General features: G+C 40.0%; 2 protein-coding genes across 2 annotated transcripts in view; both read right to left on the bottom strand.

Moving 5' to 3' along the window:
- Nucleotides 1-13,558: 13,558 nt before the first annotated feature.
- LOC124983671 (DAZ-associated protein 2-like) lies at nt 13,559-14,234 on the bottom strand. Its single transcript, XM_047551121.1, has 2 exons — nt 13,953-14,234; nt 13,559-13,882 (listed from the first exon to the last, which is right to left on the bottom strand). The coding sequence occupies exons 1-2, from the start codon at nt 14,232-14,234 to the stop codon at nt 13,559-13,561; spliced, it is 606 nt and encodes a 201-aa protein (XP_047407077.1).
- A 62-nt stretch (nt 14,235-14,296) lies between these two features.
- Nucleotides 14,297-25,206, bottom strand: part of Wbp2nl (WBP2 N-terminal like) — a 50,282-nt gene continuing 39,372 nt past the window's right edge. The window contains exons 6-7 of the mRNA XM_047549821.1: nt 15,189-15,709; nt 14,297-14,322 (exon numbers count right to left, since the gene is read on the bottom strand). Coding sequence (XP_047405777.1) covers nt 15,300-15,709 — 410 coding nt within the window. The 3' untranslated portion in view covers nt 14,297-14,322; nt 15,189-15,299. The remainder of the gene's footprint in view (nt 14,323-15,188; nt 15,710-25,206) is intronic.

Here is a 25,206-nt window from a genome sequence, read left to right as displayed (position 1 = left end):
GTTCAAGCTGTTGTCTTGCAGTGTGCCTTATAGTTTAATGTTGAAAGACAGACGTGATGCAGTACCTAAAAGAAACTGAGGGAAGCTGGGCTTGGTGGAACTTGCCTGTAATCCCAGCTACTGGGGTAGGAGGATCATAATTTGAGATCAGCTTGGGCAATTTAGCAAGACCCTGTCTCAAAACTAATAAGAAGATGCTGGGAGCAAAGCTGAGAGGTGAAGTGCCCCTGGGCTTAATATCTTGTATCACAAAAATCAAAATTTAAAAAAAGGAAGGAAGGGAGGGAGGGAGAAAGAGAGAGGAAAGAAGAAAACTGAGGTTTACTTCTAAATCAGTTCTCAAATTTACATATGCCAAGGGGTATGAGGACCAGGGAAAGTAAGAGGATCAGAGCAGCCAACACAAGGAGGTCTGGAAACTCCCCAGAGGGGCCCCGTGCAGGGTGGAGCCCTTACCTATACTTTGGGGTGGGTGGCGTCTGGGCTAGAGTGGATGCTTGCAAAACAGTAACCCAACCGTCGACCTCCGGGGCAGTCTGTGTGCGCCTGGGGGTAGGTCTGCTGCCTCAGTGCACGTTTCCGGGCATACAGCAGCCTCAGTGCTTAACCTGTGCTGACCCTTAGAAGTCCAGGGCACCACACTGGACATCACAACAAACAAGTGGTCAGCCCACCAGCTCTCACATCCATGTATTCTGGCCTCCTGATCATGACAAGTCAGAGTACAACCTTTCCCCACTCAGAGACAAGTGCTCCTTCAATGACACTCAGAGACATCAGCATCAAGAAGATCTCCCTCCCTCTCCCTCTCTCTCTCTCTCTCTCTCTCTCTCTCTCTGTCCCTCTCTCTAATGCATATCAGAGATCTCCTCAGAAACAGAGAAACCAAGGTCAAGGCAGCAGACTTAAACTGAGGTGTAAAAACAGTGACCCAAGCCTCTGCGGTGACAGTATCTTCTCTTTTATCCTGAGGGAATATCCAGAAAGGAGACATGATTTCCGATGAGAACTTAGAAATCGGTCCCTATCTATGCCCAGCTATTTTATATGGACTGGTTCAGATCTTTTGCTCTGGTTGGTCTGTAACCTGTTTTAAAGTATTTTCCTTCTTGAAAACACACCCTTCTACATTATGAGGCACTGGGTTTGCCTGGGAATTAAGATGAGCTGTTTCCCCTGTCAAGAATGCTCTTCCAGATGTCCCGCGAGCTCCCTTATCTCCTCTATCCTTCAAGTCGCTACCTTGTCAAGGGTCTACCCTATTACAATCCACTCCCAGCTCCACCAGTGTTCCCTATCTCCTTTGCTCTATTTTTTCCTAGCTTTTATAACCTTCTTTTTCTTTGTTTTTTCTCCGGTTTGAACATAATATTCCTAGTTATAGATATAACTTCTTTGTCATATTTATTGTTTGCCTCTTAGTATTACTCGAATGGAAACAGCATAAGAGGCAGGGATCTTTCTGTTCTGGCCACTGATATGCTAAGCACTCAGAAATGGCACATAAGGGACAATGATTAAGTATTTTGAGTGTGTGAAAAGGGGAACCTAGGTTCAGTCTGCCCTGCCAGTAACTAGCTGGCTGCATGCCTTAGGCATTTGCTTTCATCTTAGCCCCAATGTCACCATCCATGAGACTGGGATTCAAGCATCGGCCTTGCTGGACTGTGTGCATGAAGCATCTGGCAGGGTACGTGGCACAAGCAGATAGTTACCAGTGGTCATCCAACTGTGCAATGGCTGCCCCTCTGTGACCCTTCCATCTTCCGTCTGTTGCAAGGCCCTTACTAAGGGGTCATCGCTAAGACTTCAGGTCTGGGGCTGCAATGAGGGGATGAGGCATGAGGCTGTGATGGCTAGATCTCAGGATCTCTCACTCCTGTGACTGCTGAGCTTAGTCAGAGCAACTGGCCTCCGGCTCTCAGAACTCCCACACCTCAGTTACACGGTATCAAAAGGCTTAGACCCAATCTTCTAGTCCTCAGAGAAGCCCGAGTCCACCTTTGGCCTACTTGACCATATTCCACAGAGTCAGCTCCTCAGCTCTCTGACCACCAGGGATCAAATCCATAGCAGAACTCTCCAACACCTCACTGAGGTGATCAGGTCAATACCTGCTCAGGAAACTGCCTCGCCTGCAGTATGGGAAGAGATTGGAGTGGGTTCTCCAGTCAGAGGTTTGGGGCCCAGGCTCTGGAGCCAACGTGGGTTCATGTCCTGCCTCCACCACATAGTCGTTGTGGCTTCTTTGGTTTCCTACAGTTCCCAAGCTTCAGTACTCATAGCTGTACAATGAAGGTTTTTGCAGTGCCCATCTCACTGGCTTGAGTGAGATGATGGGTTAGCACATTTCCCCCACCCAACTATGGTAATATCACTTTCAAAGGCCTTTAAATACCAGATGAATTCCATGGGCACTCTTGCCAAGAGTGGGTTTGGCTGGGGGGGGGGGCACAAAAACCATGGTTGTGACATGGAGAGAGGGAGTTACCCTGAAGGTGGGCCTTTTGTGACCCCCTACACTGACCAGATCCTGGAACTCAGGTAGATAAGGATAATTCTCCTTAACCATAAAACTTGTAAGAACAGGAACAAGCCTTCAATACTGCTCACCTCAACCAGCCACAGCAGACAGCTTCACAATCTGAAATTTTTATCTGTAATTGTTAACTGTCTGCCTGACAAAACTGCTTTGGCAAATTATGACCTTCAGAGTCAGTAGCGCATATTGTGCAACGAATCACACACACTACATGCTTTTTGGTACCGGGAATTGAACCCCAGGGGCCCTCTACCACTGAGCTGCATCCCAGCTCCTCCCCTCCCTTCCCTCCTCCCTTCCTTCCTTCCTCCGTTCCTTGATCGGGTTTCCCTAAGTGGTGGTGGCTCCTTGAACTCACCATCTTCCTGCGTCAGTCTCTCGAATTGCTGGGACTGTAGATGTGTACCACTGACCTGGCATGAAATATAATTTGTAACTCTTTTTCACTCAACAAATACTTAATAGACACCCACTCTGTGCCAAGCCTGAGATCCCCGCACTGGGATACAGGCTCTGTTCTCCAGGAACTGAGGTTATGGGGGAGAGAACACACAAACTAACCCACAGGATCAGCACAGTACTTTGCCAGAAATAGAAAGGACACAAACAAGCTCAACAGACGGGCAATTACCCCAAGTCAGAGCTCAGAAAAGGCTTCTTGGAAGAAGAACTTGTGTGATGTTTTGAAGGATGAGCAGAAGGCAGCAGGGAGGAAGGCACAGAAGCAAAGGCCGTGCCCACTGCAGCGTCTGCTCATCCTCGAGCACGGCTGGGTCACACAGCTGAGGGAGTCACTGCAGGGGCAGATGAGCCCCGAATGCTAAGGAGTACAATGAGATCCTTGTGAACCTGAGATCTAGGTTCACCATGAAGGCTGTGGGGAGCCAGTGCATGATTTATAAGTAAGGTAGAGCCGGGCAAGCTATTAATTTATGTTTTAAGTCATTCATTTCTAAAAACAGATTTTGCATGAACATAGAACAAATTCAAAATATTCAAAAGGGTTTACAGTGAAAACACAAAGTCTCCCTTTGATCCTTTCCCCTGTTCGCACGGCTCCCCAACCCAGAGGCTACCACCGCTCCCGCTTCCTGTGGATCCCTCCAGAGATCTGCCACATCACTCTGGATATGTGAAAATGACAGTGTAGTAAATGGCGGTGAGACTTGTGCCTTACTTTTTCTTCTCAATTGAACCCAGGGGTTCTTTACCACTGAGTCACATCCCCAGTCCTCTTATTTATTTATTTTGAGACAGGGTCTCACTAAATTGCCCAAGCTGGCCTTGAACTTGCAATCCTCCTGCCTCAGCCTCCCTAGCTGCTCTGATAACAAGTGTGCATCACTGCACTTACTTTTAAAATTTATTTTATTTTGGAGACAATTTCCTATTAGTATGTTGTCACTTGCTGCATTCTTTTTAATGTCCTCCAGTCTTCCAATCAGAGATACTTAGATTGTTTAGGATTACCATTTCATAAGGCTGGAGCCTGGAGAACAGAGGGAAGCCAGAATGGAGCTGGGGCACCAGTGACAATGAGCACTGGATCTGGGGAAAGGTCACAAATGAGGAGATGCTGCAGGGAGAGGAGAGGGCTCTTGGGGGTCAGTAAGAAGCTGAGATGTCAGATTAATCACCTGCTGAATGTTGGAGTGAAAATCCAGACAGAGAATCAGCAGGAGACACAGGCAGGCAATCCACAAAGGAGGACTGCAAGACCAAAGAGTATCTACACAAAGTGTAGGCTCACTAGTAATCAAGGAGGTTCAAATTAAAACCATGAGACTGATGTCACACTCACTAAAATCATGTGAGATTATATCTAACTAAAAAGTTTCTCCATAACAAAGGAAATAGTAAAAAATGAAAATGTAACATAGGAATGGGAAAAGTGTTTGCAAAACATATATCTGAGAAGGGGTTAATGTCCAAAATACAGAAGGAGTTTGCACTTACAGGGGACAGACAACATGAGTGGTGGGACCCTGACGATAGGGAATAGTTCTGTATATTGGGCCCCCTGTGTTGACCCCCACATGCTTTCACTTTTAAAAAGCAATTTACCTGAAGTCCCGCCTGGCTTCAGTCTACAGGGCATATTACATTCCCCAGCAAACTACCTGTTATCTGCAGGAGAAATGCAGGTCTCAAAATTTTAAGAAGAGGAACACCAGTTACCCTGAAGGGGGGATTTTTGTGACCCCTACACAGACCAGATCCTGGAACTCAGGTAGGTAAGGATAATTCTCCTTAACCATAAAATTTGTAAGAACAGGTTCCAATTAGAAAGGGTCAGCATGGGCCATGGGGACTTGAAAGTCGATGTCATTCTGCTGCCAATCAAAAATCAAGAGATGGACCTGGGAGGAACTCTGGAAACTTCAAGGGACCCCAATAAATCTAGAGGGCAGAAGAGGAGCTCCATCCCTCTCCTGAGAGGACACACTTCTCCCTTAAGAGTGGCCCCTTTTCCCTTTCCTATTCTTTCTAATACTCTGAGCAACACAAGAAATCACAAGAATCAGGGTTTGTAGGGTGTGTGTGTGTGGTGGAGGGTGGGGGTGGTATCTCCGCAATGCCCCAGCCCTGTAACAATACAACTCAATACAAAAAACACAATAACTGAATTCAAAATTTGGCAAAGTACCTAAATAGATACTTTCAAAGGAAGAAATTCAGAATGTCAACAAGCATGTGAAAAGGTGCACAACATCTCTAATCAGGTAAATGCAAATCAAAACTGCAATGAAATAGGATTTCACAACTTAGTATCATAGACACTAATAAGCATTGTCAAGGATGTAGAGAAAAGGTACCTCGTACAATGTTGGTAGAAGTATGAATTAGTAGGGCAATTATGGAAAACATTAGGGGGATTTTAAAAAATTAAAAACAGGCTGGGCACTGTGGTATATGCCTGTAATCCCAGCAACTCAGGAGGCTGAGGCAGGAGGATCGAAAGTTTGAGACCAGCCTTAGCAACTTACAAGGCCCTGTCTCAAAATGAAAAATAAAAAGGGTTGGTGATGTAGCTCAGTCAGGAAGCACCCCTGGTTCTATCCCTAGGACCACACAAAAAATATTGAAAATAGAACTATAGTATGATTCAGCAATCTTACTTCTGGGTTACGTGCCCCAAAGGAACTGAAAATAGGATCAGAAAAGAATGCTTCCTCCCCCATGTCCATTGCAGCATCTTGCACAAAAACCAAGATATGGAAACAATCTAAATGTCGTTTGATAAATGGATAAATACACACACACACACGAACATTACTCAGTTTTAAAAAAGAAGAAAATCCTGCTATTTGTGACTGCATAGATGGAGCTGGAAGACATTATATTAAATGAAACAGAAAGACATAGAAAGAGAAATACTGCATAATCTCACTCATTTAAGGAATCGTCAGTAGATGTGCTCATGGAGCAGAGAGTAGGATGGTGGCTGTCAAGGGCTAGAGGGAGAAAGAATGGGGTAATGCTGATCAAAGAATATAAAGGTGGTAACTAATATAGAGGTGATAATGTTAATTAACTGGAATGTGATGGTCATTTCCAAATGCATATCAAAGCATGGAATTATATGCCTTAAAAATGTAATTTTTATATGTAAAAAATTAAATTGGCACAAAATAATTTTAAAAAATAAAGCAATTCACCAACCATGTTCTATATTAATAGCTACTTATTACTACCCAATTCAACTAATACCCTGTTTTAGTACATATAAGGTGTAATTATTAAAAATGATGTGAGGTTTTAAAATTGGCTATTAAATACATATCTAAACCAATTAAACTGCCCACATCCATAGATCCTTTCCTTTAGAAAGAATCCCTTCTTCATGATCCAATTTGGAACTTTCAAAAGTGATTTTCTTCTCCAGCAGTGCATGGCTGAGGCTGAGCCACCATCTCTAGCCTCCAGAAGCTGCTCAAAGGAAAGGCCAGGAGAGATTCTACACATATCACTTCCTATATGGTAACTAGGTAACCTGTGCAGCAGAATATTTTTTAAAGTATTAATTTGTATTTGGTCTCTGTATTTTACACATAATCATACAAGATTTTTCTTTTTTCACATTTTTATTGGTGCACATTTTTTTGGTGGTACATAATGATGAGATTTGTTGTTACATATTCACACATGCACACAATATAACAAAATAAGTTGGCCAATATCACTCTCCAGCACATTCCTCTGCATCCCCACTTCCATCCCTTTGGTTCATTTCCTCTACTGATCTCCCTTTGATTTTCATGAGATCAGATCACACCTTTCTTCTCCTTTTTCCTCTCTAGCTTCTGCATATGAGAGAAAACATAATATCCTTGACTTTCTAAGTTTGACTTATTTCTCTTAACATGATGGTCTCTAGTTTCATCCATTTCCTGAAAATGACATAATTTCATTTTTCTTTAGGGCTGAATAAAGCTCCATTGTGTATATATACCACATTCTCTTTATCCATTCATCTGTGGACACCTAGGCTGATTCCACTGTTTGGCTATTGTGAATTGTGCTGCTATAAACATGGTATCATGTTATCACTCTGGCAAGATAACTGATTCTTCAGGGTAAATACCAAGGAGTTGTATAGCTGGGTCATGTGACAGTTCCATGCCTAGTCTTTTGAGGCGCCTCCATACTGATTTTCAGTAGTTGTACTAACTTACAATGCCATCAACAGTGTAAAAGTGCTCCTATTTTTCCACATCCTCTACATCATTTTTTATTACTTGTATTCTTGATGATTGCCATTTTAACTGGAGGAAGATGAAACTTCAGTGCCGTTTTAATTCTTAGTTCCCTAATTGCTAATGATGTGGAATTTTTTTTCCTCTTTCTGTGCTGAGCTGCCAGTTGGAAGCAAATTGAAACAACTGTCAGTTTCCCTTCTCACCAGTATGAGGTAGAATGGGATGGGAAGTACTCTCAGTTGCACTTTTGTTCACACAGACCAGATCAGTGCACTCCCAGGATGGAGCTGCTATGGAGTTCTATGAGGGGAGTTCTGGCAGGTGGGGCTTAGGTGTGGTCAGACCTCAGGGGCTTTGTTGGGTGGTGTCTGCTCTGGAAAGATTCGATCAACACCCTCGCAGAGCCTAGCAGTCGCCAATCTCAAATGGGAGTCTGGAGCCTCCCAAGAATTCTACTCATGCGGCTGGGAAGCCAATTCTCTAGCCCCTCTGCTGCCCACAAATACAGCCTTCCCAGGCTTAGCCCGAGTGTATTCACACCACCTGTTCAGATTCCTGACCTGCTCCAGCTGGTCATGAGAGTTGCCAGACTCAAGAGAGAAGTGAGTTGGGCTCCCCTTGTCTTTTCTGACTTGACTCCCCCTGGGTACAGTCTTCTTTGTGTCTGTTTCACTCCTGTTCTGCTAAGTACACCCTAGGCCGAACAGTAGGAGCCTAAGAGACAGTATAGCCTTGTTGACTACGATCTTCCAGCTCCCACAGCAGCAGCAGCATGGTCACCTCTGATGCCTCCCACCCTCAAGATGGCTCCACCTCAGCTCCCCATGGCAGGTTGAGAAACACAAAGCACTTTTCAAACACCAGTGCACAGTGCAACTGGATCAGCTAAGTTCAGGTTGCTTTTCTGATCTCAGGTTTTTCCATATCAAATTTGTTTCTGTGTTTTCCCTCCCTCTGTGCTGAATCGGCTCTGCTACAGCTGCCGCTGCCATCACCAGCATAGCTCCTCTTTGTTCAATGTACCCAAATTTCTGAGTCTCTAAGACACTCTGACTGTCCAATATTGAATTTTAGTGAATCCCTCTTTTACCCACCTGGCTGAGAAGCAGTATTCCTGCTGCTTGAATACCCAGGCATGGAGCAACTAGGAAAGCATCTTTCCTCTAATCCGCCATCTTGAATCCTCCCAATACAAGATTTTCAAGCAAGCAGTCAGGCACTAGGCAAAGAAAATCAAGTCAAATGTGAAGAAAAGGGCTTTTAACTTTTGTGGAAACTCAAATCCTGAGATTAGGATTAGGACTGATGCTCAAGAAGTAGAGGGGATGCAGATAGCCTAGCTGGGAGAGGAAAATCTGGGAGTTGGAGGAAGGAATTGTGAGTCTCTCAAGGAGTAGGCATTGGGGTCCTTTGCTACAGTTCTCGGGGGCAACATGGCACCTAGGTTGAAGCCCCACGGGAGATTCTGGGGTGATAAGGAAAATGTCACACTCTCAGACTTGATGGGACTGCCAGCACAGGACAGTGGCTCTTTCAGAAGTAGTGTGATGACTGGCAGCACTTTCTCAGCAACTTGGCACCACATAAAGTCTGGATAACTTTGCATAATCTCGGAATTTGTGAGGAGCCCACCAACTAGGCAGATGATGGTAGGGGTCCTGGTAACAGAATTAATTAAGGAAAACAAGAAAGGAACTATTTCTTTCTTGCACCTATTTCTTCTATGGATTGAAAAAATCACACCAGTGTACATTTTCCCCATCCCTCATTGTTGAGTCAGGAAAGGTCTGGTTTAGCAGGCTGGTGAGCATGCACTCACCCCTAAAGAGGAGTATTTGGGGGTTCATTTTTGGGGCCCACTATTAGGGCTAAAATGCCTTCTTTCCATCTCTGTATTTCTAATACAAAATAAAAAGAGTAGATTATAGAGCAGTTTCTGTATCACAGCTAGGGAAGAGACAGGAGGAAGAGGGAATCCACAAACATAAAAGGAAAGTACCCAAAATATCAGTGGGTGCTGGAAGGACCCAATATGAGTACTTCTGAACTGCAGCAGGCTGGCTAAATTTTCACTGGGTTTGTCCTAGATAGAACGAATGATCCCTTTGAAAACAGGACACAAAGCACTTCTCATAGGAAGTACCTCTTATAGAAAGAATCTGACACAGACTTTTAGGAATAATTGTACCAGACAATGAGAGCTAGCAGTAGGTGTGCCACATAGTACCATGTGGAACCAAACTATGGTTCTTCTTGATCCCAAACAGCCACAGCCTTTTCTATATTGCGGCAGCTTGGTGGGTCAGGTCAACAGGCACTTTTGCAGAAGAGAACACAATAGACTCCCATCCTCAGGAGACTCAGGCCTTCTTAATTATTTCTAAATAATTGGACCTCACCTCAAATCTACTGGAAAGAAGGGAGGAAGAGAAAAGTTGAGTTTTTTTAGGTTTCAAGTCCCTAAATGTTTGCAAAGTATCGTTATTTGGAGAACTATAACGATTCAGAAGAGGCCACACTCATTGACCCTGTTCCCAACTCACGATCACATTCCAGCAAACACTGGAAAGTTGAAAAAGGGGAACCTTATCCCTGCTCTAGTTCAAACAATCTCTCCTCTCGTCACTTTTGCCCATGCACAGTGGTTTGTAAGCAAGAAAAGAAGAAACTGATAAGAAAAATATCTTGGGGCTGGGGAGATAGCTCAGTCAGTAGAGTGCTCGCCTCACTAGCACAGGCCCTGGGTTCAATCCCCAGCACCGCAAAAAAAAAAAAAAAAAAAAAAAAAAATCTTGTCCTTTTCCTGCAAAAACTTTGAAGAAAGAGTCAGATCTTGTTCAATATGTAGTAGGGTCTGGATTCCCAGTTTGGAGCTTTGAGAAAAAGGTTATAGCTGTGTTTTCCCTTTTTACTTCTCTTCAGTCCAGTTACCCAGGCAAAGTGACAGCCTGCATGCTACTGGCATTCCGCTGCTGAGCGCGTGACTCAGGACAGCGCCTTCAGAGGCAGGATCAGACACTCCACATGGTCACATGTCTTCAAGGTCTCCTGCTCGCTATGACTGGAAATGAAGTTCTTTTCTCTGGAATGTGAGGAAGGTCTTTAACTTCTCTTCCTTGTTGGAAAGGGCTGTGAGGTCTAGCAACTCCAGACCCCTGCAGTCCATTCCAACTCTGACGACTCACCATCCCAGAAAGTGCTCCCTAAACTTTGTTCACTAGCAGTTTTTCTAAACTACTTAGCAAATAACATTTTCTAAGTTTAAATAACTGAAAAAATAATTTTGAAAATCTCTTCCTCTTATAGATTTATGGCATTCATTAGTATATTCAAGATTCTGAGAAGTTGTGAAGAAACCAGTTTCCCTCACTTTTTCAAATAGATTTGACCCAGTAATCCCCTCTTCACATAACATCCATTAATATTTACCTGACTTCCTTGGGAAAAGTTGTCCTTCACAGCATAGAAGAATCTGGTTTCCTAATTCTTACATGGAGAATCAATGACTCTAACCTGTTTTAAGGAAATCATTCAAAAATTTTAAAAGGCTCTATATACAACAAAGTTGTTTGTAACAGCAAAGCCTGATAAAAACTCAAATATCTTAAAATAGAGGCTGAAAAAATACATTATTGTACAACTGTGTCAAAGAATATTATGTACCCACTAGCAATATTTCTGAAGCATTCTTAACCTATGCAATGTAAAATAATTTCAGGTGAAAAGATGTACATATAGCATATCTTCAACTATATATGAAATATGCATAGAAAAAATATTGATTTAAATGTCTTTTGAGTCCAGTAATACTATGGACTTAGAGCTCCTGAAATACTTCTGCATCTAAAAAACACTTGGTATAATATCTTTAAAGCCTCATAGTTGATAAGCCTACAAGATAAAATTAAGAATGATGAATGAAATTAGGAACTTGGTCAGACTAGGAGAATGGCAATCTGAAGGGGGAAGACTTTGGAAGCCTAGAATGGTGGTTCTGCACAGGGATGATGTTGCCCCCAAGGGCAGTTAGGAAATAAGCCCGAGGCCTCTTTGGTTATAGCACTTGGAAGTCACTGTTGACATCCTGAAAGGCAGAGGGCATAACAGAGAATTGTTCTACATCCCTTCATCACTTTCAAATGGAGCTCTGGCCATTGCTATAGGTGAAACACATGTTCATAATCATTCAAGCCTAGAACCTACACCTACCCCTATTTTACATGATTTTAATATGTAAACCTTTCCAGGAATCCAACCACTGAGTAAACCAAGGGAAAACTAAACTTGATTTTAGTTTTCATATCAATCAGCATTTCTAGAGTTTATACCTGTGGATATATAAGGGGATGTGCACTTGATTATTTCATTATGTCTGCAAGTGTGGTGAGATATGAGAACTTATATATTAAAATACTTAAATTTTTACCATAAACTAATTCTATTTTAAAAATAAAAAATTTTGTTTAGTTGTTGATGGACCTTTATTTTATTCATTTATTTATATGTGCTGCTGAGAATTGAACCTAGTGCCTCTCACATGTGAGACAAGTGCTCTACCACTGAGCCACATGCTCTACCACTGAGCCACAACCCCAGGTCTCTATTTTCTTTTTATGTCACATTTATGGTATCATATTGTTTTGATTGAAATAGCATAGAATCATGTGCAACTGTCTACAAATTTCATTGAAATGAAGGACATGTTATGAAATACTTGTTATAAATATTTGTTACAAATATAAACATTTGTTATAAAAGAGGTTCTGTCTGATAGGGTTGAAAACCACTGCAGTATATACTCCCACAACCTGCTTTTCTCATTTATCAATAAGTGTCAGAAATTTTGCATATATATTATGAGTGTATCAGTTTTTGCATTTCATCTCAACAGAATATAAATTATTTCTATTATATACTGTTCGAAACAACATCATAGAAATCTTCTCATATGCTCCTTTGTGCACATGTGCAAGTATATCTCAGGGGTAGACAACAACATGTGAAACTGCTATACCAAGAATTTTAACATCTATAAATCATTTTTTGTTACGAAACTTCATCGCTTTATATTCAAATCTTCAAAAAGTCTTTATTCTACATTTTTAGTGTAAAAAATCCACAAGTTAAGTGCACCACAGTGTAGAGAGACATACAATGCTGAACTTCCATAACAGTCAGTGGTACAAAATTCACATGTACAGAACACAAAATTTAGATGAACTGAAATTATAAAATAAAATCCAATTTCAGAAAACAAAAATCAAAATATTAAGAATCCCTGAAACATTCTTAACCATAATGAGATTTCATTGGACTCAAGTCATTTTATAGTGAGGTGTTCACAATATGACCCTATTAATCCAGTTTAGGAATTCTTGGGAGCCAGGGAGTGGTGAAATCAGACACTGACAAAAATAGTAACCAATTTTTGATCTGAAAACTCCCCTTAATTTGGCTCTAAAGTCAAGCCTTTAAAGTGCACCCTCCTCCTTGCCCCTCATATTTTAAACACACTTTTTGATGGGACAGTTTGCACTGGTATTTTTTGTTCAAACAAAGCTGTTTTTCTGGCACCAAAGCAAACTGGGTTAGGTTCATGTGTGCAGAGACAACCTATGAGGAGGTCCAAAAGGTACCCTCTAGTTTGCCTGAGGAGATGCCAAAGCAGAATGTGCTTGGGGCACAAATTTCAGAGGATCCTTATGAAAGATGAGTTGAAAGATGGCAACTGGGGAGAAGTGCAAGGAGAGAAGACAGCGAGCTGGCTGGCTTTCTATCCCACACCACCGATTTCATGGAGATTGGCGGAAGCAATGGAACACTAGGGTTGGAGATGGCCCGTGGGGCAAAGGGAAGAAAGGAAGAGGCAGGCAACTAATGCATCTTATTTAACAAGAAATATAAATCAGGAGGCTGGGGTTGTGGCTCAGTGGACGAGCACTTGCCTAGAATGTGTGAAGCACTAGGTTCAATTCTCAGCACTGCATATAAATAAATGAATAAAATAAAGGTCTATTGACATTTAAAAATATTCTAAATTATAAATAAATCAAAAACTTAAAGGAGATTACAGACCAATCAGAATAATTTGGCAACTTCAACTCTTAGGAAGATCAAAGTTCCCTCCAAACCTAATTTGATGTTTTATTACTAAAATCAAAGACCAGTGTGGTAGTGTATTACTCCAGAGAAATTAAAGGAAGAATGTGCTTCACCCACATTCATTTTTTTTTTAATTGTAAACAAATGGGATACATGTTGTTTCTCTCACCCACATTCATTTTATGAACAGGTACCTCCCCTACCTTAAAAAGCTTTAGGGAGGTACTGCTATCATCACATGGTTTCTTATATTTGAAAAGTGCCTGAAAGTTTGGGCACCAGAAAGACTCCCCAACAACATGTGTGTAAACTGCAACTTCAGGTTAATATGACTAAAGCGGTTACATTGTGAGAAGTGCAGGAGGTATATGATGTCTTTCTCGGCACAGAGGCGGCCTTGGTTCCTCACCAGATGGTGTGGCCACGGTCTGAGCCACCCATGAAGAAGTTGCCCTTCTACTAAGTTACGAGGACATTGGCTCCCTGCATGACTGCCAGCTGAGCAGCACTGGGAGGGCATCCAGGTGGAGGAGGAATGCTGCCAGCAGAAGCCCCAGCTCCAAATCTGGCACCCGCAACATACCCGCCTTCCACCAGCACTGCTGAACCAGTGGATAGATGGGACCAACTGGATAATAAGCCACAGGGATTGTGGAACCTAGAGGCCCAACAGCCACAGACTGGGCCATGAGAAGATACGGAGAGGTGCCAGCAAAGGCAGCTGACACGGTGGGCACTGTGGCAGCCTCTGGGTGCACAAAGCTGGGATGCGAGAGCTCTGAGTAACCAGGTGGAGCCTGAGGAAGATGTAAGGTCTGAGGGTATGCCAGATTCCCAGGAGGCTGCACTGGGTAGGTGGGCTGTGTTGGATACTGACCTTTGCTGTTCATGGTGGCTGCGGGTCCGGTTTGACGCAGTGTCACAGATGGTTATTTTTTTGGTCCTCCTCCTGTTCAGAGTCACTCAATATCTATAAATCTTTGGAGATAAAAATGGTCTCTTATTTCAGGTTGCATTTTGCTAACACTAGACAAGTTGAGCATCTTTGGAAATATTTTTCAGTCATGTTATGGTCTTTATTAATTGGCAATTCATATCTTTTGTCCACATTTTTCCCTTTGGGGTTGATTTGTGGTTCTTCATATATTCTGACTACAAATCATTTGTTCATTAATATATATGTTGGAAATGATTTTCTCCAAGTCTGCTGCCTATCTTTTAACTTTTGTTATACATAAGTTTTAAATTTTGACATAGTCAAGTTTGACACTCTTTTCCTTTATTTTCTTTTTGATTTTCCCAAAAGCTGCTTTCTCTACCTTCAGACATCATTTTCAACAGCTGCATAAAACTGCATTGTGTGAATATATCATAAAGTATAAAATTCTCTCTCATTATTGGAAATTAAGGTTATTCCATCCTTTCACTAACATAAAGAATGCTGTGAAAAATAACTGTGTTCAACATGATATTCTTAGCACATCATGCCTAGCAAAGAAAGCATAACAAATATTTCTTGAATAGGGATGAGGAGAAAAGCAGGAAGCTTTTCCAAACTCGCATTCAAAATGTTAAAAATGCAGCTCAAAGTCAACCAAATTATTGGCAATACTGGCAAATTAGCCCTGTAATGCTCTTTTAGCCCAGCTAATCAAGAGATGAGTCTGCTTCTAAAATCTAGGTCAGTTGCAGGAAGCAGACAGTTAGCTCAGTGATAGAGTACTTGCCTAGCATGTGCAAGATGTATGAGGTCCTTGGTTCAATGCCCAGTACTGCAATAATAATAATTAAGTAACTAGTTTAAAAATCTAAAATCTAGGCATGGAAATAAAGCTTAACCTTACCCTAAGATTGTCCTTTCAAGGAGTACTGGCCTGTGATCAGTATACCTGAGTCCTCCCCCTTATTTTGACTTCAGTGTTAGGGTGCTGCTTTGCTTGCTAAATGGTCAAGGTTTACATTTTAGAATTGGGAGAATAGGCCTGAGAAGTAGAGGGAAAAGCTTCATGTCCAGGAGTCTGTGCTGTTACAGATTGGTGATTCTGAACTCCAGATTCAGTAGGTGGAGCTGGGGATCTAGAAGTGGGGGCTACAGGTCTTGAGCTTCTCGCAGGTGGGGCTTCATATCCTGGAGGCGGGGCTCCATATCCTGGAGGCGGGGCTCCATATCCTGGAGGCGGGGCTCCATATCCCGGGGGCGGGGCTCCATATCCCATAGGAGGGGCTCCATATCCTACAGGAAGGCCTCCATATGCCATAGGAGGAGCTCCATATCCTGCAGGGGGGGCTCCATATCCTGTAGGGGGTGCTCCATATCCCACAGGGGGGGCTCCATATCCCATAGAGGGGGTTCCATAGACCCAAACTGGGAATGACAAAGAGAAGGAAAAACAATTCAGTACTCAGGGTACAAAGAGTAAATGAAGAAAGAACATCAAAACAAAAACAAAAAACACTGACACAGAAGAAGAGAATTCAGTTAGATTAATGCTAAAACATTTTCCTTCAGCCATATCAGCTGAAGGCTTTTTCATTTCCTGTTGTAGAAGGAAAGAACATGAAAACAATCCTATAGTTAGTTTGGTACATTATTCATAGTTGTGCACAGATATAATATTTCACTTAATAAAGTTTGTTTTGATTATGAATAAGGTACTGCATGCTCAATAAGGAAAATTTATTTTGAAAATAGAAGTAAAAAGTGAATAAAGAAGAGAATCATCTATCATTTTGTTATAAAAGACAAATACTATTTTGATGTATTTCTTCATAGAATCTTGGTGAATATTTTTATGCAATCAAGATCATACTGATATATAAATTTTACCTCCATTAATATTACAAAAATTCTTTATATTATTAATTTATTTCATACATTAAAAGCAGGATGATAATTTGTTATCGGGATTGATGCTACTTAATTTCCCTGTTGACAGAAAGCATGTTGCTTCCAATTTTCCAATTACTATTACAATAAACATGAGCTTCATTTCCTTGGGCTACATTCCCCAAAGTAACTTAAATGGACCAAGGTAAATGGACAACTATAGTTATTTTGATGTAATTCATACATAGATTTAAGCTAACTGCTTATAATACTATATAATAGATGGCAAATAAATAGCATTTCATTCATTCTTCATTGTGAATTCAGCTTTTCTCAACTAACGCATTTGGTCTTATAAAATATTTTTAAAACAAATCCTTTGAGTATTGTAATAATTACTCAACCAACAATTTCAGTGAAGAACTTAGTGTTAAAGCAGATAGCTGGAAACACCATTTGACCCAGCTATCCCACTCCTTGGTCTATACCCAAAGGACTTAAAATCAGCATACTACAGAGATACAGCCACATCAATGTTCATTGCTGCTCAATTCACCATAGCCAGATTGTGGAACCAACCTAGATGCCCTTCAGTTGATGAATGGATAAAGAAACTGTGGCATATTTATACAATGGAATATTACTCTGCAATGAAGAATGATAAAATTATGGCATTTGTAGGCAAATGGTCGAAATTGGAGAATATCATGCTAAGTGAGATAAGCCAATCTCAAAATCTAAAGGACGAATGATCTCGCTGATAAGCGGATGAGGACATATAATGGGGGTGGGAGGGGTTAGCATTAGGTTTAGGGTTAGGTTTAGAGTTAGGCTAAGGAGAGCGGTAAGAATGAAGGAAAGAAGGACTGTATAAAGGGAAAAGGGTGGGAGGGGTGGGGGGAAGGGAAAAAAAAGAAACATCATTACCCTATGTAAACGTAAAAAAATAAATAAAAAAAAAAAAAAAAAAAAAGCAGATAGCTCCAAATAAAATAGATTGATGCCTGAATGAAGTGTGTGTGGTGAAAAATCCTTCCCTTTCACACCTGCCTCTTAAGTTAACAAGTCACCGAACATGAGTGGGGTTATCTCCCATTTAAAATGTCCAGTGTGGAAGATATTACAAGCTTAGAAGCTAAAATTTCCATTCTCACTGAAAACCAATGACTTTTCCTACATCCATAAAGTAACTTAGCAGCCCAAAACAAGGAGAGAAAAGTGAATACAGAGAATCGCAGAAGAGAGCACCTTACCCAGAGAAGCCAGTAACTGGACTTCTGTTTGACAACAATGGGTTAAAACTGAGATCAATGCAAGACACACACTTTAAGAAGGAGTTCTTAGGGAAAAATCAAAGACAGCAGAAGGTGTGAAGAGGGATTGGAAAGGAAACTAGAAGAAACTGAAGCCTTTGATACCTATGACCAAAGCATTAAACACCATTTAACTTCCAGCCAGATTGATTTTAAAAACCTCACATTAAAAACCTAAATACCTTAGTTACTATAACTCAACATATCATGTCCCACTTTTCAACAAAAAACCACAAGCCACAGTAAAAGGCAAGAAACAACAGCCTGATGAGCCCAAAACAAGAGTAAAAACTAGTCTTAGATGTGATGTAGAGTTTGGAACTATCATATTGGGAACTTAAAATAATTATGAATAATCTAGCAAGAACTCTAAAGGAAAAAGCAGATAACACTCAATAACAGATGTATAGTATATGTAGGGTGCTATCGTTTGGAACCTGAATATCCCTCAAAGATCCATGTGTTAAAGCTTTGGTTCCCAGGGTAGCACTATCAGAAGGTATTGTGGATCTTCAGGAGAAGGAGCCTGTGGGAGGTCCTTAGGTCATTGCAGGGTGGCCAGAAGGAGACCATAGGACCCTCATCTCTTCCTGTTTCTCTCTGCTTCCTGGTCATACGGTGCAGTTTTGCTCCACCAAGTACTCCCATGATGATGTGCTGCCTTGCCACAGGCCCAAAACAGTGGTACTAATTGATCATGGACTGGACCTCCAAAACTGTGAGTCCAAAAAATCCTTTTCTCTTTTTAAGTTAATAATCTCAGGTATTATATTACAGTAACATGTTAACTTTCTGTTGTTGTGACAAAATACCTGAAAATTTTAGCTTAAAGGAGCAAAGATTTATTTTGGCTCACAGTTTCAGAGGTTTCAATCCATAGTCATTTGACCCCATTGCTCTGGGCCTTTGGCAAGGCAGAATATCATAGCAGAGAGCACAACATGAAACTCAGCTCTCACCTCATGGCAGTCAGGAAAAATAGGGGGTGGGCAAGGACAAGTTATACCCTTCAAGAACATACCCCAGTGACCTCCTATGAACTAGGCCCCACCTCCTAAAGTTTCCATTACCTCCCAATACTGCCATCAGCTGGGGACCAAGGCTTTTACTACATGAGCCTTTGGGTGACATTCTAGATCCAAATTATAACATGACAGAAAACTAACACATAGGGAGATGGAAACTCAGAATCAAATGAAAATGCTAGAAATTAGAAACAGTGAAAGAGAAATTAAGAATGCCTTTTTTTCCCCCACTGGATCAAAGTAAATGAAAATTAAAATACAGCTTATCGAAAATTGTGGGGTGCAGTGGAATCAGTGCTTAGAGAGGAATTTATAGCACATATATATAAGAAAAGAAGAGTTGGGCACGGTGGTGCATGACTGTAATCCCAGCAATTCTGACTGGCCTGAGAAACCACATAAACTCATGGAGAGTGAACAAGACTCTCTTTATAAATATATAAATATTTGTATTTATATTTATATATATAAAATTTTTATTTTCTTATTTTTTTAATATGGTGCTAAAGATTCAACCCAGTGTCTCACATGTGCTAGTCAAGCACTGCACCACTGATCCACAATCCCAGCCCTGAACAAGACTCTCTTAAATAAAGAATGGATCAAAGAATAAATGAGAATAGAAATCGAGAAATTCTTAGAAACAAATGAAAACAGAAATACAACATGTCAAAATCTCTGGGACAGTATGAAAGCAGTTCTAAGAGTAGAATTAATAGCACTGAGTGCCTACATTAAAAAAAAATAGATCCCAAATAAATAAGCTATGCTCTATCTCAAGGTCTTAGAAAAAGAAGAACAAACTAACGCCAAAACCAGTAGAAGAAATAATTAAGGTCAGAACTGAAATCAATGAAATTGAGAGAATAAGAAAACAATACACAAGATCAGTACACAGAAGAGTTGGTTCTTTGAAAAGATAAATAAGACTAACAAACCCTTAGCTAAACTAACCAAAGAAAGAGTGAGGCCAAATCAGTAAGATTAGAGATGAAAAAGGGGATATCACAACAGATCCTTCTGAAATCCAGAAGGATTACCAGAATTTATTCTGAAAATGTATACTCCAATAAACTGAAAAATCTGGAAGACACTGACAAAGTTCTAGATACCTATAAGCTGCCAAAATTGAATAAGGAAGATATAGAAAACCTAAACAGACCAATATCAAAGTAATGAAACTGAAACATCAATTAAAAGTCTTCCAGGGGCTAGGGAGATAGCTCAGTCGGTAGAGTGCTTGCCTTGCAAGCACAAGGCCCTGGGTTCAATCCCCAGCACCCCCCCAAAAAAAAAAAAAAAAAAGTCTTTCAAAAAGGAAAAGTCTAGGACCAGATGGAATCTCAGCTGAGTTCTAACAGACCTTTACAGAAGAAATAACACCAGTGTTTCTCAAATTATTCCATGATATTGAAAGGGAGGGAACACTCCCAAAGACATTCTATAATGTGGATACCAAAACCAGACAAAGACACGTTGAGGAAAGAAAACTACAGACCAAGGGCTGGGGTTGCAGCTCAATGGTAAATGCTTGGCTTGCCTAGCATGTGTGAGGCACTGGGTTTGATTCTCAGTGCCAAATATAATAAATAAATGTCCACTGAAAACTAAAAAATAAAAAAAGAAAACTACAGACTAATATCCCTGATGGACATAGATATAAAAATCCTTAATAAAATATTAGAAAACTGCAGTCAAAAATATATTAAGATGATAATACACCATGATCAAGTGGACTTCATCCCAGGATGCAAGGTTGGTTCAACAAACACAAATCAATAAATGTAACTCATCACTTAAATACAATTAAGAATCATATAATCATCTCAATTGATGCAGAAAGGCCTTTGATGAAATCCATCACCCATCCACGTTAAGAACACTAGAGAAACTAAGAAACTAAGGAACTTACTTCAACAATGTAAAGGCTATTTTTGACAAACCCAAAGCCAACAGCATTCTGAATGGAGAAAAATTAAAAGTGTTTCCTCTAAAATCAGGAACAAGACAAAGATGTCTACTCTCACCAATTTTATTCAATATAGTCCTTGAAATATTAGTCAGGGTGATCAGGCAAGAAAAGGAAATCAAACAGATACAAATTAGAAAAGAAGAAGTCAAACCATCTCTGCCAATGACATGATTCTATATCAAGACCCAAAAAAACTCCACCAGAAGACTTCTAGAGCTGATAAATAAAATGAGTTAAGCAAAAGGTAGGATAAAGATCAACCCTCATAAATCAATAGCTTTCTTATACTCCAACAGTGATTCAGCTAAGGAAGAAATCAGGAAAACAATTCCATTTACAATAATCTCCCCGTCCCCCCCCCAAAAAAACCCTTGGGAATTAATCTAATCTAGGGGGTAAAACAGATATACAATGAAAATCATAGAACAGTGAAGAAAGAAACTGAAGAGAACCTCAGAAGGTGGAAAGACCTTCCATGTTCTTGGATAGGCAAAATTAATACTGTCAAAATGACCATACTACCCAAAACAATACACATATTCAATGCAATCCCCATCAAAATACCAATGACATTCTTATAGAATTATTAAAAAAAAAAAAACCCTCCCCATTTTTTTTTGGTGCATTATAGTTGTACATATTGACAGGATTTGTTATTACATTCCATGGAGTGGTATAGCTGGGTCATATGGTGGCTCCATGTCTAGTATTTTGAGGAGCCACCATACTGATTTTCATAGCAGTTGTACTAATTTACAGTTCCACCATCAGTGTAAAAGTGTTCCTTTTTTTTTTTCACATCCTTTCCAGCATTTATTATTCTCTGTATCATTGATAATTTCCATTCTGACTGGTGTGAGATAAAATCTCAGTGTAGTTTTAATTCTCATTTCCCTAATTGCTAACAATGTTGAATATTTTTTCATGTATTTGTTGGCCATTTGTATTTCTTCTTTTAAGAAGTGTCTGTTTAATTCATTTCCCTATTTATTAATTGGGTTCTTCAATTCTCTGGTATTTGATCTCTTTATATATTTTAGATATTAATCCTCTGTCAGAGGAGTAGATAGCAAAGATTTTCTCCCATTCTGTGAATTCTCTCTTTACATTCCTAATTGTTTCCTTTGCTGTGCAGGAGCTTTTTAATTTGATGCCATCCCATTTATTAACTCTAGGCATTATTTCCTGAGCTTTAGGTGTTCTATTGAGAAAGTCACTGCACATGCCTAAATGCTGGAGTATTGACCCTATATTTTCTTCTAAAAGATGCACAGTTTCTGGTTTAATTCCAAGGCCTTTGATCCATTTTGAGTTGATTTTTGTGCAGGACGAGAGATAAAGGTCTAGTTTCATTCTTCTATATGTGGATAACCAGTTGTCCCAGCACCATTTGTTTAAAAGGCTGTATGTTTTTTGTTTTGTTTTGTTTTGAATTTTTTTTGGTTGTTGATAGACCTTTATTTTATTCATTTATTTATATGTGGTGCTGAGACTCAAACCCAGTGCTTCACACATGCTAGGCGAGCACTCTGCCACTGAGCCATGACCCCAGTCGCAAAAGGCTGTATGTTTTTTGTTTTGTTTTGTTTTGTGTTGAATTTTTTTTTGGTTGTTGATAGACCTTTATTTTATTCATTTATTTATATGTGGGGCTGAGACTTGAACCCAGTGCTTTACACATGCTAGGTGAGTGCTCTGCCACTGAGCCACGACCCCAGTCGCAAAAGGCTGTATGTTTTTGGTACCTTTGTCAAGGATCAAATGACTGTATCTGTGTGGTTTTTCTGTCTTCTTTTCTGTACCATCGGTCTATGTGTCTGTTTTTATGTCAGTACCATGCAGTTTTTGTTACTATAGCTCTGTGGTATAATTTGAAGTCAGGTATTGTGATGCCACAAGCATTGTTTTTTTTTGGCTTAAAAATGGATTTGGCTATTGTAATGGTTAATTTGAATTGTCAATTTGATTGGATTAAGAGATGCCAAAGATTAAGAGGCTTCTGGGTATGTCAATGAGAGTGTGTCTAGGAATGATTGACATGTGGGATAGCAAACTGAAGTGGAGACCCTCCCTAAGTGTGGGCAGCATGGTTCCCATGGCTTGGATGGAACGAAGTTGGAAGAACAAGGAAGGAGCACTAGATGCAAGCTCAATTCTTCCTGAAAGGGTTCTTGATTGCTGCTGCAATCATCTGAGGATATCAGACTCTCACTCCTTTGCTCTTCCAAAGTCAACTCTGCTGGTGATTTTCCAGGGAATTTCCAGAAGCCTTCGTTCTTGGACTGGAGTAACACCATTGATCCCTCTTGTTCTAAAGCTTCAGCCTCTTGGACTGCACAGCTACTGGATCCTCCAGCTCTCCAGTCTGCAGACGGCATTGTGGACCATCCAGCTCCTAGTCATGTAAGTCAATCTAAAAAATTCCTTTTTATAATTATACTTCCTGTTGATTCTCTTCCTCTAGAGAACCCTAATACAGCTATTCTGGGTCTTTTATTTTTCTAAATGAATTTTAAGACTATTTTTTCTAGTTCTGTGAAGAATGCCTTTGGTTATTTGATAGGGATTGTGCTGAATGTGTATACTGCTTTTGATAGTCATTTTGACAATATTAATTCTGACTGTTCAAGAACATGGGAGCTCTTCCCATCTTCTGAGGTCCTCTTCAACTTCTTTCTTTGATATTCCATAGTTTTGATTGTAGAGGTCTTTCACCTCCTTGGTTATGTTTACTCCTAGATATTTTTTTTTAAGTTATCGTGAATGAAATTGTTTTCCTGTTTTTTTTTTCTTAGCAGATTTATTATTGGTGTATAGGAAAGCTATTGATTTTTGTATATTGATTTTGTAACCTGCCACTGTGCCAAGTTTGTTTATTAGCTCTAGCAGTCTTTTGATGGAGTTGTTTGAATGTTCTAGTTATAAGATCATAACATCTGAAAATAGTGATAATTTGATTTCTCCCAATTATTTCCTTCTCTTGCCTAATTGCTCTGGCTAGAGTTTCTAGCACTATATTAAATAGGAGTGGTGCGAATGGACATCACTGTCTTGTCCCAGATTTTAAACAAAATGCTTTCCATTTTTCTCCATTTACTATGAGCTGGCTTTGGGTTTGTCATATATAGCCTTTAATGTTGAGGTAGATTCCTTTTATCTCTAGTTTCTTCCGTTTCTTTTTAATCATGAATGGGGGCTGAATTTTGTCAAAGACCTTCTCTGCAGCTACAGAGATGACTAAGTGATCTCTGTCCTTAATTCTATTAATGTGATGAATTACATTTATTGATTTCCATATATTAAACCATCCTTGGACCTCTGGAATAAAGAAAAAAATATTCCTAAATTAATTAGGAAGAATTATAGACCCAAAATAGTCAAAGCAATACTACACAAGAAAAGCAAAGCAGGAAGCATCACAATACCTGATCTGAAATTATACTACAGAGCTGTAGTAACAAAAACAGCATGGTATTGGCATCAAAATAGATATGAATACCAACAGAACAGAAGACACAGAGACATAACCACATACCTACAGCCATCTTATACTTGACAACAGTGCCAAAAATATATTTTGGAGAAAAGATAGCCTTTTTAATAAATGGTTCCTGGAAAACTGGACAACAATATGTAGAAAAATGAAACAGACCCCATCTCTCACCCTGCACAAAACTCAAATCAAAATGGATCAAAGACTTAGGAATTAGACCAGATACCTTGCAACTGCTAGAAGAAAATAGGGTCAACACCTCATCATATATAGCATCAACTTCTTTAACAAGATCCCCTGAAGCTCATGAAATAAAACTAAGAATCATTAAGTGGGATACCATCAAACTAAAAAGCTTCTGCAAACAAAGGAACCAATTAAGAGCATGAAGAGAGAGCCTACAGGATGGGAGAAAATCATGGCTAGCTACTCCTCTGATAGGGGTTTAATATCCAGAATATATAAAGAACTCAAAAAACTTAACACCAAAAAAACCAAATAACCCAATCAATAATTGCCCAATGGTTCTTTTGGGCAAAAGAACCAAACAGAAACTTCTCAAAAGAAGAAACACAAATGGCCACAAATATGAAAAAATCACATGAAAAAAAATCTCTAGCAATATATGAAAAAACACGGGAAAATATATGAAGACACATCTCTACCAATCAGGGAAATGAAAATCAAAATTACACTAAGATTTCACTTTACTCCAGTCAAGAATGGCAATGCTCAAGAATACAAACAATAATAAACGCTGGCGAGAATGGGGAAAAGGTATGCTCATACATTGCTGGAAGGACAGTAAAATTAGTACAACCACTATGGAAAGCAGTGTGGAGGTTCCTCAAAACACTGGATGGGGCTGGGGTTGTGGTTCAGTGGTAGAGCGCTTGCCTAGCATGTGTGAAGCACTGGGTTCGATCCTTAGCACCACATACAAATAAAGAAGTAAATAAAGGTCCATCATCAAAATTTTTTAAATAAATACATTTTTTAAAAAACTATGGATGGAACCACTCTACAACCCAACTAGCCCTCCCTTCAGTGTTTATCTGAAATAACTAAAATCAGCATACTATCGTGATATAGCCACTGCAATGCTTTTAGCAGCACAATTCACAATAGCCAAATTATGGAATCATCTCAGATGCCTGTCAATAGATGAATGGATCAAGAAAATGTGACATATACACACAATGAAGTTTTAGTCATAAAGAAGAATGAGATCA

The sequence above is a fragment of the Sciurus carolinensis genome, chromosome 4 (genome assembly GCF_902686445.1).
Source record: "Sciurus carolinensis chromosome 4, mSciCar1.2, whole genome shotgun sequence".
In the NCBI taxonomy this organism is placed as follows: domain Eukaryota; kingdom Metazoa; phylum Chordata; class Mammalia; order Rodentia; family Sciuridae; genus Sciurus; species Sciurus carolinensis.
This window is presented reverse-complemented; position numbering and strand designations above follow the sequence as displayed.